This window comes from Convolutriloba macropyga, chromosome 6 (genome assembly GCF_964194025.1).
Source record: "Convolutriloba macropyga chromosome 6, txConMacr16.3, whole genome shotgun sequence".
Taxonomy (NCBI): domain Eukaryota; kingdom Metazoa; phylum Xenacoelomorpha; order Acoela; family Convolutidae; genus Convolutriloba; species Convolutriloba macropyga.
In genome coordinates, this window is record NC_134473.1 from 39,833,947 (window position 1) to 39,859,978 (window position 26,032).

Here is a 26,032-nt window from a genome sequence, read left to right on the forward strand (position 1 = left end):
ATTAAGCTACTGTTAAATTCTAATGTTCGAAACAGAAATCAACTCGAAAACAAAGGTAATTGTTCGAAAAAAAGTCGAAATTCAAGTCACCAAAAAGTTTATTTCAGCTAAAAACCTGTCTAGGCCTTTTCCATCATTATTCTTCAATCAATGACTAGCAATTCAACAGACGAAACACGTAACAACAATACAATACAGGCAATACAAAACAGCCAATAAGGGGTCAAATGAGACGTTGAGGTGGAGTGAGGTGGGAGGATTCAGGTGGGCGAGACGAGTGGTGGGGGAGCTGGGGGAGTGCGGAACGGAGTACTGGAAGTTCAAGTCGTCAAAAACTGTCTTTAACAGTTATATTAACAGAGCTTTAGAAGGGCTGCGGAGTGACTGTTTATTCCAATCTCGAAGAAGAAAAGTCGTAAGTGTTAGACAAAAAATCAAGCAAAAATGGCGGAAGATACCAAAGGATGATATAATTGATACAAATTTTGTTTGAAAGCAATTAATAGCCACTCCTATTTAAAAAAATTAAAAACACTTCACTTTTTAATTTCTGAGAAAAATTTCTAATTCTTCCCCTGAGTTCAAGAATTGCTTTTAGCTAAGCAATCATCAGAAGATTTAATTGATAATTAATCCATATCGGACTGGTAGAAAAAACTATCCTCTGAAAATCACAATCTTTTAACTTGGTAGAAAGAAACTTAAATTACATTTACTAACATAGCCGGCAGATTGCCCGAAAAGCTGTTAAATAGACTTGCGTGCCGTATAATAAAGATAGAAAAGATAGGAAACAGATACAGATATAAGTTGAAAAAATTTATCGCTCAAAAAGCTATGTAAAAAACATTCAGCGACAAATTAATAAATCTTGTTAAAATTCATTCCGCAGAATCCTTTTTATTAGGGACCTTTTTGCACATATGAGTTCCTTGGACCTTAAACTAATTCAAATTAAACTTGACGTTTTAGAGTTAAACAAAAGTTTTAAAGTGCAAAAGTCATTTTATTGAGTGAGGTAAGTCACGTATGATCGAAATCTTATCACTTAAATGATCTTAAAACCATTGCCAGAGAGAGTGAGAAATGACGTCAGGCAAACGCCGTTAGTGAGAGGAAGAAGTCATTCAGAAAATTTGACTTTTTCAGCTTTGCTGTGTGAACAAATGTAAAACGAAAAAAGAGCGTCAGACGACCAAACAAAAAAACCAAGAGCAATATAGCTTTGCTCGGTTTACAACTTCGCAGCTATAATAAAACAAGAGCTATAATAATAAAACACACAACTTTAACAGCCAGTTCTGGACCAATAAGCAATAATTTTCTGCAAAACTGTGACAAACACACCTTTATTGTGGTAAAGTTGGATTGTTTGGACAATTCAAGGAGATCATTACGTGACAAATCTTTAACAACCTGCCGATTCGCTCTATATTTAAGACGGCTCGCGCAAGTCTGTGCGTAGCACAGAGCGTTCCAATATACATCTCAAGGTTGCAAAAACAACTTTCAAGCACTGTCAGAGAAAGCGATGGGAGCATCCTAAAGCAACTTATATTCATTGGAAAAATTTCTTGTATTGTTTCAACTAAAAGATAAACTGTCTCTTTTTAGCAGACAGAAACAAAAACTGCAACACAGTCTAGAAAGATAAGTGTAGCACAATTCAAAAGAAATAGAAACAGAAAAACAATACAATTACACACACACACACACCACATATATTACAAAATAAAACATAAACGGAAAAATGTCGGAAGAATTGCTCTTCAACGACAGGCGAGGCATATTTAATTCAGGGGCTGTAGCCTATTTTTGAAAAATTTCAGATATTTAAATTCCAAATTTAGTGTCAAGATAACATTTACCGGCAAAATTGCCGCAAAACGTCTACAGCTAGTTTTTTAAGAAAGAAATATAAAGATCTAAGTGAACTGTGACGAACCGTGAGTATTGACCAATTGCCAAAAAGAAAATTTTGGTATTGGGCTTTGTATTTAGGTGGTGTGCCTTTTTAATGGAAATTTTTCGCTTGAGAATTTTGCGATTTTCTTCTAGAACCTTTTTTGACTTCTCAAGTGACTTTTTCACGCTTTCGTTCTTCATTTTTGAGTAATCTCTATTTCAATCACTCTGAAGTAAAGCTTGTTGCTAATATAAATTAGTTGCAACACATCAAGAATAAGGTTCTAGTTGGAAGTACTTGGGGTCACGGTTTGGGAGGTCAGTGGTTCGAATCCCGGCGTGCAAAAAAGTTTTTTGCACCCATGAAGAAAAATTGATCCACGTCAATTTTTTTATTGCATGAGCATAGTGGGATAATTAAATTTTAAAAATCTTGCAGATATGACAGGCAGATTTAAAAACTCAGTGTTGGTTTTGGAACTATTTTAAGTAAATTACTTATTTACTAACTCCCTATTTTACACACACACTCTCTCTCTCTCTTTCTCTCTCTCTCTCTCTCTCTCTCTCTTTCCTACACACATAACATACAAATCAAAAACACGCACACAAAGACATGCAACCACAAAACCGCAAACACACAAACAAACCCAGCAGCAAAAAACTTCTGCAAAAATTTCTGTTGGCTTTTGACCTTTACTCGAGATCCATTGCCATTCATTTACGTCCGGATTGTGTTTTGGGAAACTGAGTGTGGAGTTCTTGACGCAATTGAATCCGTAATCGTAAAATTCGCACTAAAATTGAAAAGAACTTTTTCAAGCTTTTCGAAAAACTTTTATAATTTTTAATGTTTTATGAGCATAAATGGGCAATTAATTTGGTAAAATTTCGCAGACTTGTTATCAGCGAGCTTGAAGATTAAACACTTTCGCCATTGGACAAATTTAAAGCCGCATTTTGTAACAAACATTCGGTAGTTTTCTAGATTTATGATCACAGTTTTTGTACTATGCCTCTGTTTTCGTGTAAAATTTAAAGGAATTAACTCTCTGAGACTACGTCTATCGTCCTGTCACTCTCACACACACACATGCCAGATATATTAAAAACAAACACAATAATACATACACCTACACAACCACAAACACACACACACAAACAAATACTAACCCGGCATAAAAAACATTTCTGATATTTTCTATTGCAGATCTGAAAATTTTCAAATCGGAAAATTTTCGAAAAAGGTTGTCATTTTTGATGTTTCATGACCATAATGGGAGAATTTATTTGTTAAGATTTTGTTTTACCAAAGAGAATTAAAAGGCGCCATTTGTAGAAAAGAATGAACAACTTTCTAATTTTGTAATGATTTCTGAAAGCTTTTACCCTCTGACTGTATTTGTCTGGTTTTTGAAAAAAAAACTCTCATGCTAACTGACTCTTCCCCTCTCTCCCCCCTCTCTCGCTCTCTCTCTCTCTCTCTCTCTCTCTCTCTCTCTCTCTCCTATCTCTTACACACATAACACACATTAGAAAAACGCACACAAACAAAACGACAACAAAAGCGCGCGCCCACAAACCCCCGGGAAAAAATTTTTAAAATTCACTTTGGCAGCTGATCTTTACTCAAGGTCATTCTTCACTCTTGTTTGTTTTTTTAATGGAACTAGGCGTGAATTTCTATTGTATCGTTAACCGTAAAACTGACAATAAAATTGAAATGAGCTATCATAATTATATTGGTATAAATAATTTTTAAAAGTTCAAAGACGTGCCAGCAGCAACTTTTAAACGCACAAAAAATTGGTTCCGGTCATATTTAATTCCACAATTTGTCGCAAATATTTAGTAATTGTTCTAGCTTTCTCATGATTTCTGAGAAAGTTTTTGCACTCGGTTTTTGCACTCGGTCTCTATTTGTCTATAAATTTTTTAAAAAATTACACTCTCATACAGACTCATTCTTCCTCTTTTTCTTCCTATCTCTTACACACACATAACACAAATAAGAAAAACACACACAAACACATACACCCACAAAGCCTCACGCACAAAAACAAAAACAAACCAACGGCAAAAAAAAATTAAATTTCCTTCTGGCAGCTCTGTACTCAAGGTCATTCATTGACCATTTCAGTCTTGTCTGCTTTTACTAAAAACTGGGCGTGAACTTCTATTACATCGTTAATAGTAAAATTGACAATAAATTTGAAAGGAGCTTTCTGAATCTTTTCAAAAAATTTTAGAATTTTCAACGTTTCACGAGTAATGGGACAAATAAGTTTGAGCTCAAAAACGTGCTAGCAGCAAATTTTAAAGGCACACAAACTTGGTCTTGGGCATATTTAATTTTGTAATTTGTAGTAAATGTTAAGTAATTTTTCTAATTTTGTCATGATTGGTAAAAGATTTTTCACTGTTCCTCTATTTTTGTCTAACTATTTTTTTTTAAAAAATTACTCTCATACTTACTTCCTCTTCTTCTTTTTCTTCCTATCTCTTACACACACAACACACATTAGAAAAAAGCACACAAACACATACATCCACAAAAGCTCAAGCACACAAACAAAAACAAACCCACGACAAAAAATTTAAATTTCAATCCAGCAGCTCTGAACTCAAGCTCATTCATTGATCATTTCAGTCTTGTTTGTTTTTACTAAAAATTAGGCGTGAACTGCTATTACATCGTTAAGAGAAAAATTGACAAAAGATTTGAACGGAGCTTTCTGAATCTTTTTTCACTCTGCCTCTATTCGTGTCCAACTTTTTTTTTTAAAAATTACTCTTTAATAATGACTCCCTCTTCCTCTTTCTCTCCCTATCTCCTACACACACAAAGACTACAAAAACTCACACAAACACATACACCTACAAAGGCGCGCGTATACAAACACAAAAACAAAGCTCCAACAAAAAATTGAATTTCATTTTTGCAGTTGATCTTTACTCAAGGTCATTCATTGATCATTTCGGACTTGTTTGTTTTATTTGTAAACTAGGTGTGGACTTCGATTGTGTCGGTAATCTTAAAATTGACAATAAAATTGAAAATAGCTTCTGAAGCCCTCCGAAATTGAAAATAGCTTCTGAAGCCCTCCGAAAAATTTTTACAAGTATTGGGACAAATAATTAAAAAAAGTGCTAGCAGCAAACTTAAAACGCAAACAACCGTGGTTTTGGGCATATTTGAATCCGCAATTTGTACCAAATGTTAGTTAATGTTTCTAATTTATTCATCATTGGTGAAAAATTTTTCAATGTGCCTCTATTCGTGTCTAACTTTTTTTAAAAAAATACTATCTAATACTGACTCACTCTTCCTCTTTTTCTCCCCATCTCTTACACGCAAAAATCACACACACAGAAGAAAAACACACAAAAACAAAGCCCCGACTAAAAAACCTGAATTTCATTTTGGCAGCTGATCTTTACTCAAGGTCATTCAATGATCATTTCAGTCTTGTTTGTTTTATCTGAAAACTAGTTGTAGACTTCGATTATATCGGTAACCTTACAATTGACAATAAAGATGAAATGAGCTTTCCGAAGCCTTCAGAAAAAATTTAAAACTTTCAATATTTCACGAGTAATGGGTTAAATAAGTTTGAAAAGCTCAAAAACGTGCCAGCAGCAAATTTTAAACGTACACAACCTTGGTTTTGGGCATATTTAATTTCGCATTTTGCAGCAAATGTTTAGTAATTTTTCTAAATTTGTCATTATTGGTGAAAGATTTTTCACTGTGCCTCTATTTGTGTTTATTTTTTTTAAAAAAAATTACTCGCTCATACTGACTCCCTCTTCTCCGTTTTCTTCCTATCTCTTACACACACAACAAACATTAGAAAAAAGCACACAAACACATACATCCACAAAAGCTCACGCACACAAATACAGAAACACACCCACGACAAAGAAATTTAATATTTATTCTGGCAGCTCTGTACTCAAGGTCATTCATTGATCATTTCAGTCTTGCATGTTTTTTAATAACAACTAGGCGTGAACTTCTATTACATCGTTAGTAGTATAATTGACAATAAATTTGAAAGGCGCTTTCTGAATATTTTCGAAAAAATTGAGAATTTTCAATGTTTCACGAGTAACGGGACAAATGTTTTAAACGCACACAATCCTGATTTTGGGCATATTTAATTTCGCAATTTGTAGCAAATGTTAAGTAATTTTTCTAATTTTGTCATGATTGGTAAAATATTTTTCACTGTGCCTCTATTTGTGTCTAACTATTTTTTTAAAAAAATTACTCTCTCATACTTACTCCCTCTTCTTCATTTTCTTCCTATCTCTTACACACACAACACACATTAGAAAAACGCATAGAAACACATACACCCACAAAAGCGCACGCACACAAGCACAAAAACAAACCCATAACAAAAAAAAATAAATTTCATTCCGGCAGCTCCGTACTCAAGGTCATTCATTGATCATTTCAGTTTTGTTTGTTTTATCTGGAAACTAGTTGTAAACTTCGATTGTATCGGTAACCTTATAATTGACAATAAAGATGAAATGAGCTTTCCGAAGCCTTCAGAAAAATTTTAAAACTTTCAATATTTTGCGAGTAATGGGACAAATAAGTTTGAAAAGCTCAAAAACGTGCTAGCAGCAAATTTTAAACGTACACAACCTTGGTTTTGGGTATATTTAATTTCGCATTTTGTAGCAAATGTTTAGTAATTTTTCTAAATTTGTCATGATTGGTAAAATATTTTTCACTGTGCCTCTATTTGTGTCTAACTATTTTTTTAAAAAAATTACTCTCTCATACTTACTCCCTCTTCTTCATTTTCTTCCTATCTCTTACACACACAACACACATTAGAAAAACGCATAGAAACACATACACCCACAAAAGCGCACACACACACACACAAAAACAAACCCACGACAAAAAAAATAAATTTCATTCGGGCAGCTCCGTACTCAAGGTCATTCATTGATCATTTCAGTTTTTCTTGTTTTTGCTGAAAACTAGGCGCGAACTTCTATTACATCGTCAACAGTAACATTGACAATAATTTTGAAAGGAGCTTTCTGAAGCTTTTCGAAAAATTTGAGAATTTTCAATGTTTCACGAGTAATGGGACAAATGTTTTAAACGCACACAAACTTGGTTTTGGTCATACTTAATTTTGTAATTTGTAGTAAATGTAAAGTAATTTTTCTAATTTTGTCATGATTGGTAAAAGATTTTTCACTGCCTCTATTTGTGTCTAACTATTTTTTCTTAAAAATTACACTCTCATACTTACTCCCTCTTCTTCTTTTTCTTCCTATCTCTTACACACACAACACACATTAGAAAAACGCACAGAAACACATACACCCACAAAAGCGCACGCAAACAAACACAAAAATAAACCCACGACAAAAAAAATAAACTTCATTCCGGCAGCTCCGTACTCAAGGTCATTCTTTGATCATTTCAGTCTTGTTTGTTTTTACTAAAAACTAGGCGTGAAGTTCTATTACATCGTTAGTAGTATAATTGACAATAATTTTGAAAGGAGATTTCTGAATCTTTTGGAACAATTTGAGAATTTTCAATGTATCACGAGTAATGGGACAAATTTTTTAAACGCACATAATCTTCGTTTTGGGCATATTGAATTTCGCAATTTGAAAATTGTAATTTTTCTAATTTTGTGGTGAAAGATTTTTTTACTCTGCCTCTATTCGTGTCTAACTTTTTTAAAAAATTACTCTTTAATAATGACTCTCTCTTCCTCTTTCTCTCCCTATCTCTTACACATACAAAGCACACAGACTACAAATACTCGCACAAACACATACACCAACAAAGGCGCGCGCATACAAACACAAAAACAAAGCCCCAACAAAAAAATTGAATTTCATTTTTGCAGTTGATCTTTACTCAAGGTCATTCAATGATCATTTCATACTTGTTTGTTTTATTTGTAAACTAGGTGTGGACTTCGATTGTGTCGGTAATCTTAAAATTGACAATAAAATTGAAAATAGCTTCTGAAGCCCTCCGAAAAATTTTTACGAGTAATGGGACAAATAATTAAAGAAAAAGTGCTAGCAGCAAATTTTAAACGCACACAACCGTGGTTTTGGGCATATTCGAATCCGCAATTTGTACCAAATGTTAGTTAATTTTTCTAATTTAGTCATGATTGGTGAAAGATTTTTCACTGTGCCTGTATTCGTCTAACTTTTTTTAAAAAAATATTATCTAATACTGACTCACTCTTCCTCTTTTTCTCCCTATTTCTTACGCACACAAATCACACAAACACAGAAAAAAAGACACACAAAAACAAAGCCCCAATCAAAAACCCTGAATTTAATTATGGCAGCTGATCTTTACTCAAGGTCTTTCATTGATTACTTCAGTCTTGTTTGTTTTATCTGGAAACTAAGTGTAGACTTCGATTGTATCGGTAACCTTAAAATTGACAATAAAGATGAAATGAGCTTTCCGCAGCCTTCAGAAAAATTTTAAAACTTTCAATGTTTCACGAGTATAAGGGGACAAATAATTTTTAAAAAGCTCAAAGTCGTGCTAACAGCGAGTTTTAAACTCACACAATTTTTGTTTTGAGCGTATTTAAAATCGCCTCTAATTGTGCCTCTAATTGTGTCTAAATTTTAAATGAACTAACTCAATTTCTCTTTCTCTCTCTCTCTTACGCACACATACACAAATTAAACATACGCACACCAGTACATACCCACACACGTGCACACAAGCACACAGACACAATCAAACAAGTATGCAAATCTCGCCATCAAAAACAAAACAATTAAAACTTTATTTTAGTTTGATAAGATCTCGCAGATGTGTTACCAACTAGATTTGATAAAAATAATTTTGATTTTGAATCAATTGAAAGCTGCAAACAGTGGCGAACTTTATATAATTTTTTTAAACTTTCTGACGGTTTTGTTCTGACGTTCTTTTGCATTCCGTCTTTAATAGTGGCTGACATGAGAAGGTTCTTTAAAGATGTCCTTAAGGGCTCTTATTCAGTAGTATTTAGGACCCTTGGTTATCATTAACGTTTAGTTTTTGGCCCTTGCACTCTTTGAAATTTTTAAAGTCATAGTATTTGTCCAGCGAAAGAAAAACCTTTTTCGTTCGAAAAAATTGTCTTTTCTCATATAAAAAGTTTCCCAATCCCTAAACTACATAGTGTTTCAATTTAGAGAAACGCCAAAAAACTGGAAAAAATCAGTTCAACGAGCAAGGGTCAAGATACAGGGAAGTGAAAAAAATTCAAAATTAAAGAAATATAAAAATTTGTATTGCATTTTTCAAATTGGCAATCCATAGACCCTCTAAATCTCAATTTCTTCTGTATTTCATTATACTAGGAAAGATTAGTTCAAAATATCTGCTCTGACAAAACAAACCATAACTGACTAACGTCAGGCGAACTGCTCTCAAACTATCGGCGAGCGGTTGGCTTCGACAGTAGATAGCAACGGTTTAGTGAGCCTATCTTCAGCTTAATTGAAGAATCGTGAGGTGAGGGTAAAAGATGATAACATCACGCCACATAACGGCAGCTGAACAGCGGCATCAACAAAGAAGTTAAGGAAAGAGAGAGGGGGGAGAGAGTGATAGAGTGAGCGAGAGACAATGTGAACGAGGAAGGGAAGGAAAGCAACTCCAACCAACAGAGAGAGCGAGAGAGCTAGGAATATTTTCCATGACGAGATTCGAGTCCGCAACTTCTAGTTTTCTGTCCCTGTTAGCAATTAATTACTAACAAGGATAGAAAAATAGAAATTGCAGAGTTGAATCTCATCGTTGGAAATATTCCGAGCTCTCTCTCCCTCTCTCTCTCTCTCTCTCTCTCTCTCTCTCTCTCTCTCTGTTGGCTGGAGTTTCGTTCCTTCCCTTTCTCGTTAGAAAAAAACAAAGTGCAAATTTCAAAAAATGAGTTTTCATAATTCGCAGTAAAAAAATCAAACCCATTTTTTTTCTCTGGTTTTCTGTCATGCAACCCATCTGCAAGACAAAATGTTTCGTTGGCCAGTTATGGTAGTTAAACTCAGAAAAGGACAAAAACATTCAAAAACTGAAAACAATTGCAAAATTTGAGAAAAATTGGGATATTAATATCTTCAGAACCAATTCATTGTCTTAAGAGACTATCCAGTATCCCCATCTTAAGTCTAAAATAATTTCACTGGCTTAAAAAGATCCATAAACTTGGAACAAGATAAAAAATTTGAAATTTAAATGTTATCAAAATACTGCTAAAAACGGAGTCATTAAAATTTAGATAACTATTCCATTAATTCTAAGAAATAAACAACAACGTATTGTCAAACCTCGGAGCACGTCCCTCAAAAAACTTGCAAATATTTTTAAAACAAATTGAAAAACACTCCATTGCAGCTAGAAACTTTGCAGTAATCTTTAACAAACCCTAGATGAGCTTCCTTGGCTTCTGACGCTGGACATGCCTAAAAAATTACGAAAAATTTCAAAAAAGCTTGAAAAAAATGCAAGTTTTATAAAAAATAGCGATAAATTTATAAAAAATAGCGATATTAAAAAAGTTGAAAACTATTCCACGGCTAAAAAAAACTATTAAGTAACTTATTATCAAACTCTTAAGGACGTTTTCTTACACTTGAAGCTGAAAAAAACCTAAACGATGTCAATAAATGTAAAAAAAAATATAAAAAATGCAAGTTTCGTAAAAAAAAAAATAAAATTCGCGATGTAAAAATATTGCAAAGCATTCCATTTAATCTAGAAACTTTAAGGCAATCTATTAGCAAACCCTAGAGGAGACTTGTGCGCTCTTGAGGCTGGAGAAACCTAAAAAAAGATAGTTTTCAAAGAAACTGCAAAAAATTCAAGTTCTATAAAAAAAACTGCTAAATTTTGTGATATTAAAAAGTTGATAACTATTCCATGGCCAAAAAAAGTTTCATTAACTTACTATCAAATCAATAAGTAGGTTTTCTGGCCTCTGCGTCTGGAAAAACTTGAATGATGACAATAAAGGTAAAAAAATTGAACAAAATTGCAAGTTTTGTCAAGAAATGCTAAAATAATTGATCTTAAAATGTTCAAAAATCATTCCATTACAAATAGAAACTGTGCAGTAATCTGTTTTCAAACGCTAGAGGAGGTTCCTTGGCACCAAAATTGTGAAAATTAGTATAAATTTGCACGTTTTTGGTTAGATTACCCAAACATATAGCTCTTAAAGTGGTCATAAAAAGTACTTATGTCTTGCAAAAGAAATTAATCGACTTAAAGCAGCCTCTATTTTAGACTGGTCCAACAAAAAGTTCAACAAATAACGAAACAACACAAAAAATTGCAACATTTTGGGCTCCATAACTCTGATTATCCCATTGTTAAAAACGAAAAGTGAAATGGGTCAGACAAAAATTGGTCAAGCGAAAAACCGCATGAATAAAGACCAACAGGACTAAAATAATTGTTACAAACGACGTTTGAGAGCAATTGAAAAGAATACAAAAAAAAGAAAACATTTTCATCTTTACTTTCAATAACTAATTGGGTTGATGTGATGTTCCTTTCATGAAATCCGTTTATTTACGTTGCCAAGGTTTTGAACATATTGGAATGATTGATTCTGAAGAAATACGAAGAATGAAGAGCAAAAAAGTAGAATTTAGACAGATGTAAACTTTTCTGCGTTTAGTTTTACACTTTCAGAGTTAATTTGTGCAATTTTGAGAGCTCTATCTTTCCTGAAATCTTCAATTTCCCAAAGAATCTTTTCGAACATACCCGGCAGATTGCCGGAAAATAGCCGCCGTTGATTCCAATAAGCATGATTGGGATTGAAAGAATAGAAGATATTGAAAAAAAAGATTTGTACAAAAACATTTTTTTAAGTCCAATTTATTTTGATGGCATTTTGTAGTTGAACATACTTCTGTTTCCTAGAGACAGGCTAGAGGGGCAGGGGCTACTATCAATACCAATAAGCATTAGAGATGGTAACTAAGACTTATAGGAACGACGTTCAATTAGCGGGCATCTAAAATTGGGTTTTATGGGTTTATCCCGTTTCTATTTCTGACTTCAATTTTTTATACTGACTCTGTTCATTTTGAATTGCTTTGCTGAGCAATTGATTTTCAAATTCACTTTAAGCAGAATGAGAGAAGAGAGAAACTAGCCTAGAGAAGTCAAAAAGATTTCACGTAAAATGTCGAAAAAGCGGCAAAATGGTAAAGCGAAAAAAAGTTCGACGAAGTAAAAACATAGCCGAAAAAACTCCGGAAACGACTCGAAGTTAAAATCCATTTAAACGCCATCCAAGTACTCATCAAACAAATTGTGCCTTCACTAATTTATCTTGAAAAAAACTATGAAACAAAAAGTAACAACAATAAAATCAAATCTCGTAAAATATGATAAAAAATCTGATTAAATTTTGTTATAAACTGAGATCCCGAAAAAACTATCTCTGCCAAATTAACTTCATCAAAACAACTAGTACTTACTAAAACCACTTATGTGAATTTTGAAAAATACTTTAGGCTAAAATTATGAAAAAGCTTTCACTGAAAAACTGGAGAAAGTTACTAAATTTTTTAATATTTCAAAAACATATAAACCTAAAGAAAAATTTCCTTCAGCCAATCGGGTATCCAGATGCTCGCAAAACAATAGGCAAGTCATAATAGACTAAGGAATTTAGCTAAAAAGAGAAAAAAACGAAGACCTGCAAAAAATAAAGAAAAATAGTTCCAAATTTCTCCATTTTTTGTCATATTTCTCAACAAAAAAAATTCTTACCTACAAAACTGTAACCAATTGTTATCATAAAATTGCTCAAGTAGAAGGGGTTTCTTCAATACCCATTTGAGCCAGTAAAACAAAATAATCGTCACAAAAACGCACAAATTACCCCGAAAATCAGCAAAATACATTAAAAACCTCCGACTTATCATAAAATTCATGTTAATTTCCAGTAACCTTAAAACCACTACCAAAACCAGCCTAAAATTAAAACAAAATTGTAACCAAACCTTGTAAACAAAATAAATGAAAAAAACTGCTTTAAAATGCCGCACTTGAACAAAAAAATTACGCTCGCTTAGAAAAAATTTTTTCACACATCAATTTCTCGCTCTCTCAAAAACAGCGGTATGAACAAAAACCACTCTCTTTTCGCTCCGCTCTTCACTTTTGTTCAGCACCAAAATCACTCCAAATTTTTTCACGCGTTTCATTTCCCGCTTCAAAAATCACTCCTATAAAATTGATTAAAAAAAAGGACTTCTCCAATACTCCTCTTCGAGTCGCAAAAAAAAATAGGAGCGCTATAATAGCCGGCTGAGAAGATGAGGGCGGCTATTAATAAAGAGAAAAAAATGGTTCGCACAAAAGTTTCTAGCCAGCAGGAAACAGAGACGGATAAAAATAGTACAACAAATTCTTGAGAAAAACAAACCACTTGTTTTTTTAAGAAATTTTTGGTCAATAGTTTAATTTATTAATTTTACAACGATGTCTGTTTGTCCTCATAAATTTTTCCTTCAAAATTTTAAATAGTTCCCCCTTTTTTCAAATTTCTAATTTTTTTTAATATAAATGAAACCCAGATCCCAAGGCCTACAAAATGGTGTTTTTTACTCTACGATGCGTAAACAATAATGAAAAATTTGACTGAAGAAAAAAGCCAGCATCGCATATATATTCTCCCATTTTGAAAAAAAACGTTGGAAAAATTAGCGCAATTGTTCAAATTCTAAAACTAAACCAGCACAGGTAAGTCTTGAATGATGTGAACACCAAACTTCTCACCAATTCAAAAATGGCGACGAAGAGATGAGCGTGCTCTCTGAGATGCATGTATGCTTGGACAAAATACGTCTTGAATTTGGTGTACGTCGCACTACCCTAAAACTCAAAGTCTGTAAGTTTTAAAATAATACGGAAGAAATCAAATAATGGTAAACTCACAGCGCCATCGAGGACTTCCACGAAATCAGGTGTGAAGAAAAAAGGGGTAGTCTCCCTGGCTATCATCTGAACAGGACAAATACCAAATCAGACGGATCAACAGATCTGTATAAGATATAAAAAAAATGGTTGCACTCTTTTTGAGAGCCCCGATCCATCAAAGCATGCTGGGTGCGTACTAATTGCAACAACCAAGCGCGTGCTATAATAACACGCCCACTACCTATATAAAGGGGTGCATATCGTACTGAGGTGCATATGGCCATCGAGTGCCATTGTGCTTACTGAGAGAGCTCATGTACCATAAAAATAATGGTTAGAATCGAGAAGCATATTAATAAAACTTGATTTTGTTTTCAAAGAAAACACCATTGAATGAAAGGTATTTCGAACAGTGAGGTGACCTTGAACTTTTTGAAGTTTCCCAGAATATGTCCGAAGTCGATATGGAGAAAAGTGCCGTCTCTCTCAATCATCATATTGTCTGAGTGTCTGTCTCCAATTCCCTATATCACACACACAAGACTTGAAATTTGCCTCCCTTCCTCTGACAGAAAATGACCATCCTTAATTAATATTTTTACACCTTCAAAGAGGAATATATTATTTGTAGAGGCTATTCTCACTTCTTGTAAGGCTGCACAAACCATAATAAGTTTTAAAAACCATACATTCGTTTGTTCACACAGGCTACCGAAAGGCGGAACAGATTAACATGCCAGTATACGTTATTTGCGATGATGGAAAAAATGACAACTAACAAGGACGAAAGTGGCCACACATGATCCGAGAGCAGACCAGAAGAACCTCTCTTTCACAGCTGGCATCCGAGAAGGGGGGTTGTTCTCCTCCAACCACCTCTTCAGAGATTCTTTATCCCAGTAGTCCTTCCTACGATTGAGCCTCGCGTTGTAGATGTGCTGAGTCTAGAGAAAACCATAAGTTTGCATCTAACAGTTTCATCCGAACCAGGAACTACTTCCCTTTATTGGTCGAATTATACCAAATGACTAAGCTTTATTGCGATTCCAGTTTTAGGTTAAATATTCTATTACGGACCTCTTCCCTCTTGTCAAAAACAAAACAAATAAATATTTATTCGATTTATCATCTTCCCTCAGTTTTTTATTTTCATGGGTGGAGACCATCAAGCATACCCGGCAGATTGCGTTGATTCCCATAACTCTATTGGGATTGAAATAAAAGAAAATATCAACAAAAATTGATTTTTGTATAAAAACTTTTTTAAGTGCGGTTTGTTTTGATGTCATTTCGTAATTGAACATACTCTTGTCTCTCAGTGAGAGGCTACAGGGTCTATTATCAATAGCAATAAGCATTATAGATAGTAACTAAAACTTATGAGAAAAAAGTTCAAGTACCGGGCATTTAAAAATGGGCTTTATAGGTTTATCACGTTTCTATTTCTGACTTTGATTTTTTTATACTGACTCTCTCCATTTTGAATTGCTTTGCTGAGCAGCTGCTGTTTAAAAGAATCTTTAGCAGAATGACAGAAGAGTGAAAATAGCCTAGAGAAGTCAAAAAGATTTCACGCAAAATGTCGAAAAAGCGGCAAAATTGGTAAAGCGAAAAAAAGATCGACGAAGTAAAAAACATAGCAGGACAAGTCCTGACGTACAATTCAAAGAATTTTCATTGACTAAACAGAGAAAATAGACCTAGAATGGACTGTGAGTGAATTGAGAAAACCATTTTTAAAAAAATCAGATAAAAAAATAAGAAAAAAAAACAAAAAAAACCAAAATGTCAAAATGCCGCATGTGAACAACAAAACAACTAGCGAGAAAAGAAAATTTAATTCAAACAAAAAACTAGGCCTAGAATGAGCTGTGAATGGATTGGGAAAACCATTTAGAAAAAAATCCGATCCAAAATATCGAAAAAACAGTAAAAATCGGAGTGAAATTGCCGCTTGTGAACAAAAAACCACAACCGAGAAACCGAATTTTTGTTCAAACACCATTTTCGCACTCTACTTTAAAATAAGGGCGAACAAAATTCACGCCGCAAAACCACTCGCTTTTTCGCTCCATTTCCTGTTTCGGCGTGACCAAAATCACTACTCCAATTTGACTTCAAAAATCATGAAAATGTGTGAACAGATCTTAAAAGAAAAACATAGCCGGAACAATTCCGGAAGCAACTCGAAGTGAAAATCGATTTAAACGCCATCCAACTACTCATCAGTTAAAACCTGCCTTCACTAATTTATGATTATCTTGAAACAAAGTCATGAAACAAAAAAGTAAAAACAATAAAACCAAATCTGTTAAAATATGATAAAAAATCTGTTCAAATTTTGTTATAAATTGAGATCCCGAATAAAATATCTCTGCCAAAATAACTCCATCAAAACAACTAGTACTTACAAAAACCACTTATGTGAATTTTGAAAAATACTTTAGGCTAAAATTATGAAAAAGCTTTCACTGAAAAACTGGAAAAATTTACTAAATTTTTTAATATTTCAAAAACATATAAATCTAAAGAAAAATTCCCTTCAGCCAATCGGGTATCCAGATGCTCGCAAAACAATAGGCAAGTCATAATAGGCTAAGGAATTTAGCTAAAAAGAGAAAAAACGAAGACCTGCAAAAAATAAAGAAAAATAGTTCCAAATTTCTCCATTTTTTGTCATATTTCTCAACAAAAAAAAAAATTCTTACCCACAAAACTGTAACCAATTGTTATCATAAAATTGCTCAAGTAGAAGGGGTTTCTTGAATACCCATTTGAGCCAGCAAAACAAAATAATCGTCAAAAAAACGCAAAAATTAGCCCGAAAATCAGCAAAATACATTAAAAACCTCCGACTTATAATAAAATTCATGTTAATTTCCAGTAACCTTAAAACCACTACCAAAACCAGCCTAAAATTAAAACAAAATCAAAATTTTTTCACACATCAATTTCTCGCTCTCTCAAAAACAGCGGTATGAACAAAAACCACTCTCTTTTCGCTCCGCTCTTCACTTTTGTTCAGCGCCAAAATCACTCCAAATTTTTTCACGCGTTTCATTTCCAGCCTCAAAAATAACTGCAATAAAATTGATTTAAAAAAGGACTTCTCCAATACTCCTCTTGGAGTCGTAAAAAAAGGACAGCGCCCCAATACAATTCAAATTCTTTGAACTGTAAAAAAAATAGGAGCGCTATAATAGCCGGCTGAGAAGATGAGGGCGGCTATTAATAAGGATATGTTATAAGTTACACTCTTTCCCAGTGAACCACACTGATAAACGCTATATCTATCAAACAAAAATCAGCAAAACTGATTTGTGAACTGACAGCTGTCAAAATCAAAAGCAGTACAAAGGTAAGTGTAAAGTAGTTACCTTGCACAAGGTAACAGCGTCCTGTACGACCTCAATAGCACCTGTATTCTGACTCGAGGCAAGACAGCCGTATCTCCTCAACACTATGTGCTTCATCACAGGTTTGTCCCTCCAGATCTGTTAACAAGCAAGGTTGAGCAGACATGAGGAAAGAAGCAGATAGCAGCTCAAAACCTATTGCTGCTTCTATTAGCTGCTCTTAAACAACCTTTAATTGGAGTGATACCCACTCACTTGACCTTATTTCCTTGAATTAAAGAACAAAAGTCAATTTGAGGGTGAGGAATTCATTTTCGCCAAAAACTGAATCACACCGAATGAACAAAAAAATTCGCTCCACTAAGAGTGAAAAAAAAAACGTCACGCGCAATTCGCTTGAAATTGCAAGATCGGGAAGATTTGGGGTGATTGTGATGTGATTGGTCGTAAAAAAAATCTTGACGAAAAAAAACATAGCAGGACAATTCCTGACAATTTTCATTGAGTAAAAAAGGACTATACCTAAAGTGGAAAATAAATGGAAAAAAATACAGTCAAAATCGAAGTCAAATTGCCACATGTAAACAAAACATCATAATAGAGAAAGCGACTTTTTGTTCAAACACAATTTTCTCACTCTAATTCAAAATTGAAGTAAACTTCCTGTTTCGGCGTGACCCAAATCACTGGACCAATTTGTCCTTAAAAACTAAGAAAAGTGTGAACAGATCTTGAAAAAAAAAGCAGAGCCCCAAGACGATTCAAATTATTTGAATTGTAAAAATCAAGAGAAGGCCAATAATAATCCCAGCTATCGCTTCGCGGCTATTAATAAAAAACTTCAGCTTAATTTTGATAATTCGCGGCTTTTATATATTTTTTCTCTCCCAACGTAGATAACACTAAGCCTCGCCATCAGATTGCCGGAGAAACCCGGCAAAACATCAGACGAATGAGAATATTACTTGAAATGTAGTAGAAAAAAGACGTACAAAATTTCAATTCCAACATTCGATTGATTTCGAAATTCTAACATTTTAAATACTCGGTTTCAAATCGCACATTTTCAAAAATAGCCTGAACGACAACTTAGAGCATGAATTAAACCTCAATGTGGTAGTTCATCCATTTTATGCAAGTCAAATATAAGCATAACCAACTAGCGTCGGAAGAATTACTAACTAACGACTTGCGGGAACTCGAATCTATTACAGTTTAATTCAGTCGGGGGAGGGGGGGGGATAACTATATTCACTAAGCGGGGCTTCAATTTAAGTAGTGAACTGCCACCAGTTGAATTCAGCTGACACTTGTAAATGAGAAAAAAATTGAGATCACGCAAAACGGAAAAGCCAAGAGCGAAGAAGTCAATCGAAAAGTCAAAACCGTTAAGCAAAAATTTTCCATTAACAAGACCACCACGTCTGAAATAAATGCTTAGAACTTTGCTCGAGAGCAATACAAGACACAAAAAATAACGCATAAAGCAGCTGTCTGAGAAAAAACGCCATTGAACTTGACTGGAACTTAAGGAGTAAAAAAGACGACAATCTATCAGATAAAAACATTGTTTTCGAAAATTCGAAATTATATCGAAATTTGGAACAAAATTTTTATGACCAATAAATTCATGGACTTCTTAAAAACTCGTTTCTATTCTACTTGAGACGTAAAAGCTGCATTTAAATGGCTTTCAATTGGTATCTCCATTTAAATTGCAGAAGTCATCTTTTTGAATCAAGTACGTCACACAGTCAAAAGAACCAATCACGTAAGAGACTAAACACTCGATGTTAAATAAATGAAATCTATCAAAACCATCAAATTAGGTATCCTTAACAGATTCAGTGAATAGCATACTTAGAGATTAGTAAGGCTCTAAGAGAACTTCTTCGTGACTACCAGTTCCTCCGGGCTTTAGCTGTTTAACCCATTTCTCATGACGAAAAGTAAAAACCTGGTGGCCAGAGGAAAAAAGATAGCCGTTAAATTACCGGCCAAAAGCCACCGTTAACGCGCTTGACGCACATGATTGCAACAGAAACCGTTGACGCACGTGATTGAAACAGAAAAAAAGAAAAGAGATAGAAATTGACAGTTTTTTTTCTGAGTGTCAAAAAGTTTTCTAATTTGGCGTGCAGTTCCAGTTAGATTCCAAAACTATACTTAATGAAGCTCCTAAATTCAAAGTTATTCACCTTATTACTAGTATCAGCTAGCAATAGCTCTAATGAATTTTGATGCCCAAATGCTTTATGACTTAATGACCGGGGATTAGCAGTTTACCCAGTTTCTTCATTTTGCTATTTCGGCATTGGCCGTAATCATTACATTCCCTAATTCAATGAGAAAGAATTTAAATTTAATTGAGTTAAACCGTGAGTGAGCTGATTCACGAGAAGAGTCAAACGTGAAAATCGTGAAAAGTAGCAGCAGTACAAGCGTTCATCTGACCAAGATATGGATTTCAAAACAACACGGCAGAAATAACTATGCATATGGTACAGAAAAAGGTAATCAATTCAAAAACTATATCATAAACAGAAATTAGTTAAGAATGGCAAAAAGCACAACGGTATTCTATTGACTAATCAAAAGTAACGTTTGGATCAAACTGTGAGTCACGTAGAGTAGTGAAAAAATTAATCAATTCAAAAGTAAGTTCGAAGCTTTTTAAAATTCTTAGAAAAAGCCCTCACATTTGACGCATGTATTACGCAATACAATGGAAATCAGGAAACGAAGATCTCGATCAATTAATTGATATCAGGTCGGAGTAATAATGGACAAAAAAGAAGTGTGCTGTAGTTATTCAGTGGGCAGCACCAGAATTATCCTTTCAAAGCGAATTTTTCCTTAGGTGGCCAACATCAGCATCGAGATATCTAAAAATTGCATTAAACAATCATGAGGACGAATAGAACTGCTAGAGCAATAAAAAGGCCAATAATAGTGCCGGAATGAAAAAAAAACATTGCATTAAATTTTTGATTACTCCCAGACAATCAAGTGGGAAACAAAAAACACACAAGAACAAAAGTTCTAAAAGGAAGTACTTTTGTAATGAAAATATGTAATTTGTTAAATATTTCAAAAAAGCACCGAAAAACTTCACGATCATTTTCATGCTCTATTCATTGACTCAGCTCAACGGTATTCAAAAATCGATATAATGACCACAGCGTTCGGGCACAACTGTTCATAAATAAAAGCACCAATGCAAATAAGTTCCTTCAAAACCTCAAAATATATATCACGGAAATTGTAGGAAAATAGCCGCGGTTGACCAGACAGACGGATATTGGCATTGAAACAATTAGAAAAAACATCGAAGACAGACGAAGTTCTTCTAAGTCTCAAAAATTGTTCTAATTTGGACCCCAGATCCATTAGATACGATAAATATGGTGAAATCAACCTCTAAATAGAACAATAATCACAAAGCAAATACAATTTAGCGGTTTACTCTGAGATACTCTGACAACTTAACTCACGAAGTCAAGTCTAACATTAATCCCTAGTTCCCGGGCTTCATTGGTTTATCTAGTCTCTTTTGGTTTCGTAAATTGCGCAAACAAACTAGAAATTATATTCAGTTCAAACTGAATGAGGTAAGTCAGAAAGCAAACGTCGAAGTCGGACATACGTAAAACAAAAAAAAACAAGATAGAAAGTTAAAAACGAAAATAAAAAGAACCTAAATAATAGTCGTTGAGAGTATTTGAGAGGCTATTAAACAAAAAGAAACCACAAAATTGATAGGCGGCTATTCATCAAAAGCTATGCACGGGAGACATCACCGGTCAGAAAACAAAACATCAATCTGTAAGACAACGAAACAGCGATCGACTAGTGGAGCTCCAATCTATTGCAGCCTGCTTCAGTTGGGTGGGGGAAACTATAATCACTAAGGAGGGCTTCAAATGACGTCATCAGGGAACTACTAGACATGTACCAGAGTTTATTATACCAAAGCAACAGATTTTATTACATTGAAATTTGGCAGTGAACTGCCGCCACTTGATTTCAGCTGTTGACACTTCAGAAAAGGCGAGGGCGTAGAAATCAATCGAAAAGTAAAAACCGTGAAGCAAAAATTCCCCATTAACAAGACCAACACGTTAACAATAATTGATTCCAACTTCGCTCGAAAACAATAATCAGACAAATAGGAGACAAAAAACGCATAAATTAGCTGTCTGAGAAACGACGCCTGACCATGACTGGAAAAGATATACACAGATACGGATCTAAATTGAAAAACAATCGACGCCACTCAACAAGCTTAGTAAAAAAACAATCAGCAATAAATTACTAAAGCTTGTTAAACTTCATTCCACAGAAACCTTTTATAAGGGACCTTTACTGCACATATGAGCTCCTTTGACATTAAACTAATTCAAATTAAACTTGTTTTAAAATGCACAAGTCATTTTATTGAGTGGGGTAAGTCATGTATGATCGAAATCTTATCACGCAAACGAACTTAAAACCCTTGCTAGAGAGAGAATGAGAAATGACGTCACGCGGGCAAACCCTGTTAGTGAGAGGAAGAAGTCATTCAGAAAATTTGACTTTTTCAGCTTTGCTGTGTGATCCAACATAAAACAAAAAATGGCGTCAGACGACAAAAAAACCAAGAGCACTGCAAAATAGCTCCGCTTAGCTTCGCAGCTATAACAGAAAAAATTGTTCAAAAATTCAAAATTAGTTCAAAATTTGGAACCAATAAATTCATGACCTCTGATGAAAACTTTTCTGTTCAACTGAAGACGTAAAACATGCATATAGTTGCCCTTGAGTTTTTTTCTTCATTTAATTTGCAGAGGTAAATTTTTAATGAAATACGTCACACAGTCAAAAGAACCAATCACTTAAGAGACGCGACACCCGAAGTTGAAAGAATGAAATTTTTAAGGGTATGAATCCCCCCAAGAAATATGAATTTACTTCTCCTCAACAGCTTCAGTAAATCGCAAACTTAAAGAATTGTAACGCTCTGAGAACTTCTGAGTGACTTCATTAGTTCCCAGGGCTTTACCTGTTTATCCAATTTTTCGAGATAAAATTCACAAAAATGTGGTGGTCAGAACAAAAATCATAGCCGGCAAAAAACCGCCGTTGAGGCGATTGCGCATCGGGAGTGAAAGAGAAACAGAAAACATAAACCGACTAACGTCAGAAAAAATGCTCTGGAATGGCAGCCGGGGCAATTTAATCCAGGGGCTGTAGCCTAAAAAAATTTTCTTTATGGGTGCAAAAACATCAGACAAAGGCAAGGTTTGAACCCAACCTCCCGGTTCGGAATCATGTCGACAGCGGCATTAACCACTCGGCTATCACGGCCTTCTTATCTTCTCGCCCAAAATCGAGGTTTTTGTTTGAACAACAAACTTTATTTTGGAGTGAGAGCAATTAAAATCACTCCAAAACCATGAAAAACATGAAAAAGTCACTTGACAAGTTAGATTATCCTAGAAAAAAAGCAGAAGCGGTCAAGAAGAAAATATGCATAAAAAGACACGTTTACAATAATTGCTTCTCATTCGAGAGCATTTAAAATGAGATAGAATTCGACAAAACGTTTTTCTAGATGTCAAAAAAGGGGTTATTTGGTGTTCAGTTTGTTGGAATTTCAATCGACACTTCATTCAGCTTCTACATTGAATGCTATTAAGCTTATTACTAATATCAGCTAGCAATGTCTCTAGTGAACTTTCATGATCTAAAGCTTTATTGACATAACGACCGGACTTTATTAGTTTACCCCCGGTTCTATTGATTTTGCTCTTGACATTGAGCATAATTACTACATTCCATAATTCAATGAAAGAATTTAAAATCCATTCAGTTGAAAAGTTGAAACCATGTGTGAGGTTAGTCAAGAGTGAAAAGTGAAAATTTTGAATTATTTACAACAAAGAACGAGATCATAATGTGAAGCGCAATGAAAAAAACAACAGGACAGGTCCTGAATAATAACTCAAAGAAATCACCTGAGTCTTTTTCCACAACCCAGTGCTTCGAGAATCCCCTAAAGTATCAAAAATGTTGGAGTTAAAAAAAGGAACTTAATGTTGCTTTTAGGACTAAGTGAAAAAACCACAACAAAAACACTAAAGACAAAAAATTTATAGAACTTTTATTTTCCGAAAAGCAGGTGTCAAATTTTTAAAAACGAGTACTGTGAACTCAGGCGACAAATTAGAATCACATATTACTCAGCTAACGAAAACAACGACCATTAATAAGACTTAGTGATAAAAACAGTAATAAGTAAAACAAAGACTAGTAAAACTCAAAACTTCAAAAAAAAATTCAAAAACAAAAAACATACAAATCAAAGAAAAAACACTCAAAAACCAAAACGATTAATTAGATAACGGTTTTCAAAAATCGACTTAATGAGCTCAGCGTTTGGGCACAATTGTTCATAAATAAAAGCACCGATACAAGCAAGTTCCATCGAAATCTCAAAATATATATCACGGAAATTGCAGGAAAATAGCCGCGGTTGACCAGACTGACGAATATTGGCAATGAAACAATTAGAGAAAACATTGATGACAGACAAAATTTTCCTATGTATCAAAAACTGTTCTAATTTGGACCGCAGATCCATTAGATACGATAGAAATGGTGAATTCAACCTCTAAATAGGAGATCAATAAGCTCAATGCCAATAAAATTTAGCGGTTTACTCAAGCTCTGGCAACTCAACTCACGAATGTCTTTTAATGTCTTTAAACATTAATCCCCAGTTCCCGGACTTAATTGGTTTATCTAGTCTCTCTTGGTTCTGTATATTGGGCGAACAAATTCGAAATTATATTAAGTTTAAACTGAGTGAGGTAAGTGAGAAAGCAAACGTCAAAGTCGGACAAAGACGTAAAACAAAAAACAAACAAGACAGAAAGTTAAGAACGAAAATAAAAAGAACCGAAATAATAGTCTTTGAGCAGCTGACTGCGGCTATTAAACAAAAGGAAACCACACAATTGATAGGCGGCTATTCATCAAAATCTATGCTCGGGGACATCACCGGTCAGACAACAAAACATCAATCTGTAAGACAACAAAAGAGCAACCGACTAGTGAAGCTCCAATCGATTTCAGCCTGCTTCAGTTGGGTGAAAGAACTATATTCACCAAGGAGGGCTTCAAACGACGTCATCAGTAAACTAATAGTCATGTACCAGAGTTTATTATATTCAGGCAACAAAATTTATTATATTGAATTTTAGTAGGGAACCGCCACCACTTGAGTTCAGCTGCTCACACGTTAGAAAAGTTAAGGGCGTAGAAGTCAATCGAAAATTCAAAACTGTCAGGCAGCAAGAATTTTCCATTAATAAGACCAACACGTGAACAATAATTCATTCCAACTTCGCTCGACAGCAATAATCGGACAAATAGGAAAAAAAAATAACGCAATAATTAGCTGTCCGAGAAACGGCGCCTGACCTTGACTGGAGAAGATAGACACAGATACAGATCTAAAATGATGAAAAATCGACGCTACTCAACAAGCTAGGAAAAAAAAACATTCAGCAATAAATTACTAAAGCTAGTTAAACTTCATTCCACAGAAACCTTTTATAAGGGACCTTTACTGCACATATGAGTTCATTTGACCTTAAACTAATTCAAATTAAACTTGAGTTTTAAAGTGCAGAAGTCAATTTATTGAGTGAGGTAAGTCAGGTATGATCAAAAGCTAATCACGCAAACGAAATTAAAACCTTTGCTAGAGAGAGAAAGAGAACAGACTTCACAAGCGCAAACGCTGTTAGTGAGAGGAAGAAGTGATTCAGAAAATTTGACTTTTTCAGCTTTGCTGTGTGATCCAACATAAAACAAAAAAGAGCGTCAGACGACAAAAAAACCAAGAGCACTGCAAAATAGCTCCGCTTAGCTTCGCAGCTATAATAGAAAAAATTGTTCTCAAAAATTCAAAATTAGTTCAAAATTTGGAACCAATAAATTCATGACCTCTGATGAAAACTTTTCTGTTCAACTGAAGACGTAAAACATGCATATAGTTGCCCTTGAGTTGTTTTCTTCATTTAATTTGCAGAGGTCAATTTTAAATGAAGTACGTCACGCAGTCAAAAGAACCAATCACGTAAGAGACGTAACACTCGAAGTTGAAAAAATGAAATCCTTAATGGTATGAATCCCCCCAAAAATATGAATTTACTTCTCCTCAACAGCTTCAGTAAATTGCAAAATTAAAGACTCTTAACGCTCTGATAACTTCTGAGTGACTTCACCAGTTCCCAAGGGCTTTCCCTGTTTATCCAAATTCTCGATACAAATATGTGGTGACAAAATTTCTCGAGATAAAAGTTACAAAAATGTGGTGGTCAGAACAAAAATCATAGCCGGCAAAAAACCGCCGCTGACGCGCTTGCAAATCAGGATTAAAACAGAGACAGAAAACATGAACCAATTAACGTCGGAAAAATTGTTCTGGAATGGCAGGCGGGGAAATTTAATCACCTTCACGCCAACAATCGGGGTTTGTTTGAACAACAAACTTTATTTTGGAGTAAGAGCAATTAAAGTCCCTCGAAAATCAGGAAGCAATTCATGAAAAAATTACTTGACAGTTAGATTATCCTAGAAGAAAAGCAAAAAGCGGTCAAGAAAAAATCTGCATAAAAAAGACACGTTTAAAATAATTGCTTCTGATTCGAGAGCATTTGAAAGGAGATAGAATTCAACAGAACTTTTTTTTCTAAAAGTCAAAAAGGGGTCCTTATTTGGTAAGCAGTTTGAGTTGGATTCTAAATCTACACTTAATTCAGCTTCTAAA

At 34.3% G+C, this 26,032-nt stretch overlaps 2 protein-coding genes across 5 annotated transcripts in view; both read right to left on the reverse strand.

Moving 5' to 3' along the window:
* LOC142341678 (protein rogdi homolog) overlaps positions 1–26,032 on the reverse strand; it is a 415,549-nt gene that overhangs the window by 374,745 nt on the left and 14,772 nt on the right. The window lies entirely within an intron of this gene.
* Positions 1–26,032, reverse strand: part of LOC142341675 (uncharacterized) — a 295,913-nt gene that overhangs the window by 5,902 nt on the left and 263,979 nt on the right. For all 4 annotated transcript variants that reach the window (XM_075392816.1, XM_075392817.1, XM_075392818.1 and 1 more), the window contains 5 exons: positions 17,236–17,352; positions 14,638–14,802; positions 14,281–14,382; positions 13,877–13,942; positions 13,718–13,813 (listed from right to left, as the gene is read on the reverse strand). In XM_075392816.1, the coding sequence (XP_075248931.1) occupies positions 13,718–13,813; positions 13,877–13,942; positions 14,281–14,382; positions 14,638–14,802; positions 17,236–17,352 (546 nt within the window). The remainder of the gene's footprint in view (positions 1–13,717; positions 13,814–13,876; positions 13,943–14,280; positions 14,383–14,637; positions 14,803–17,235; positions 17,353–26,032) is intronic.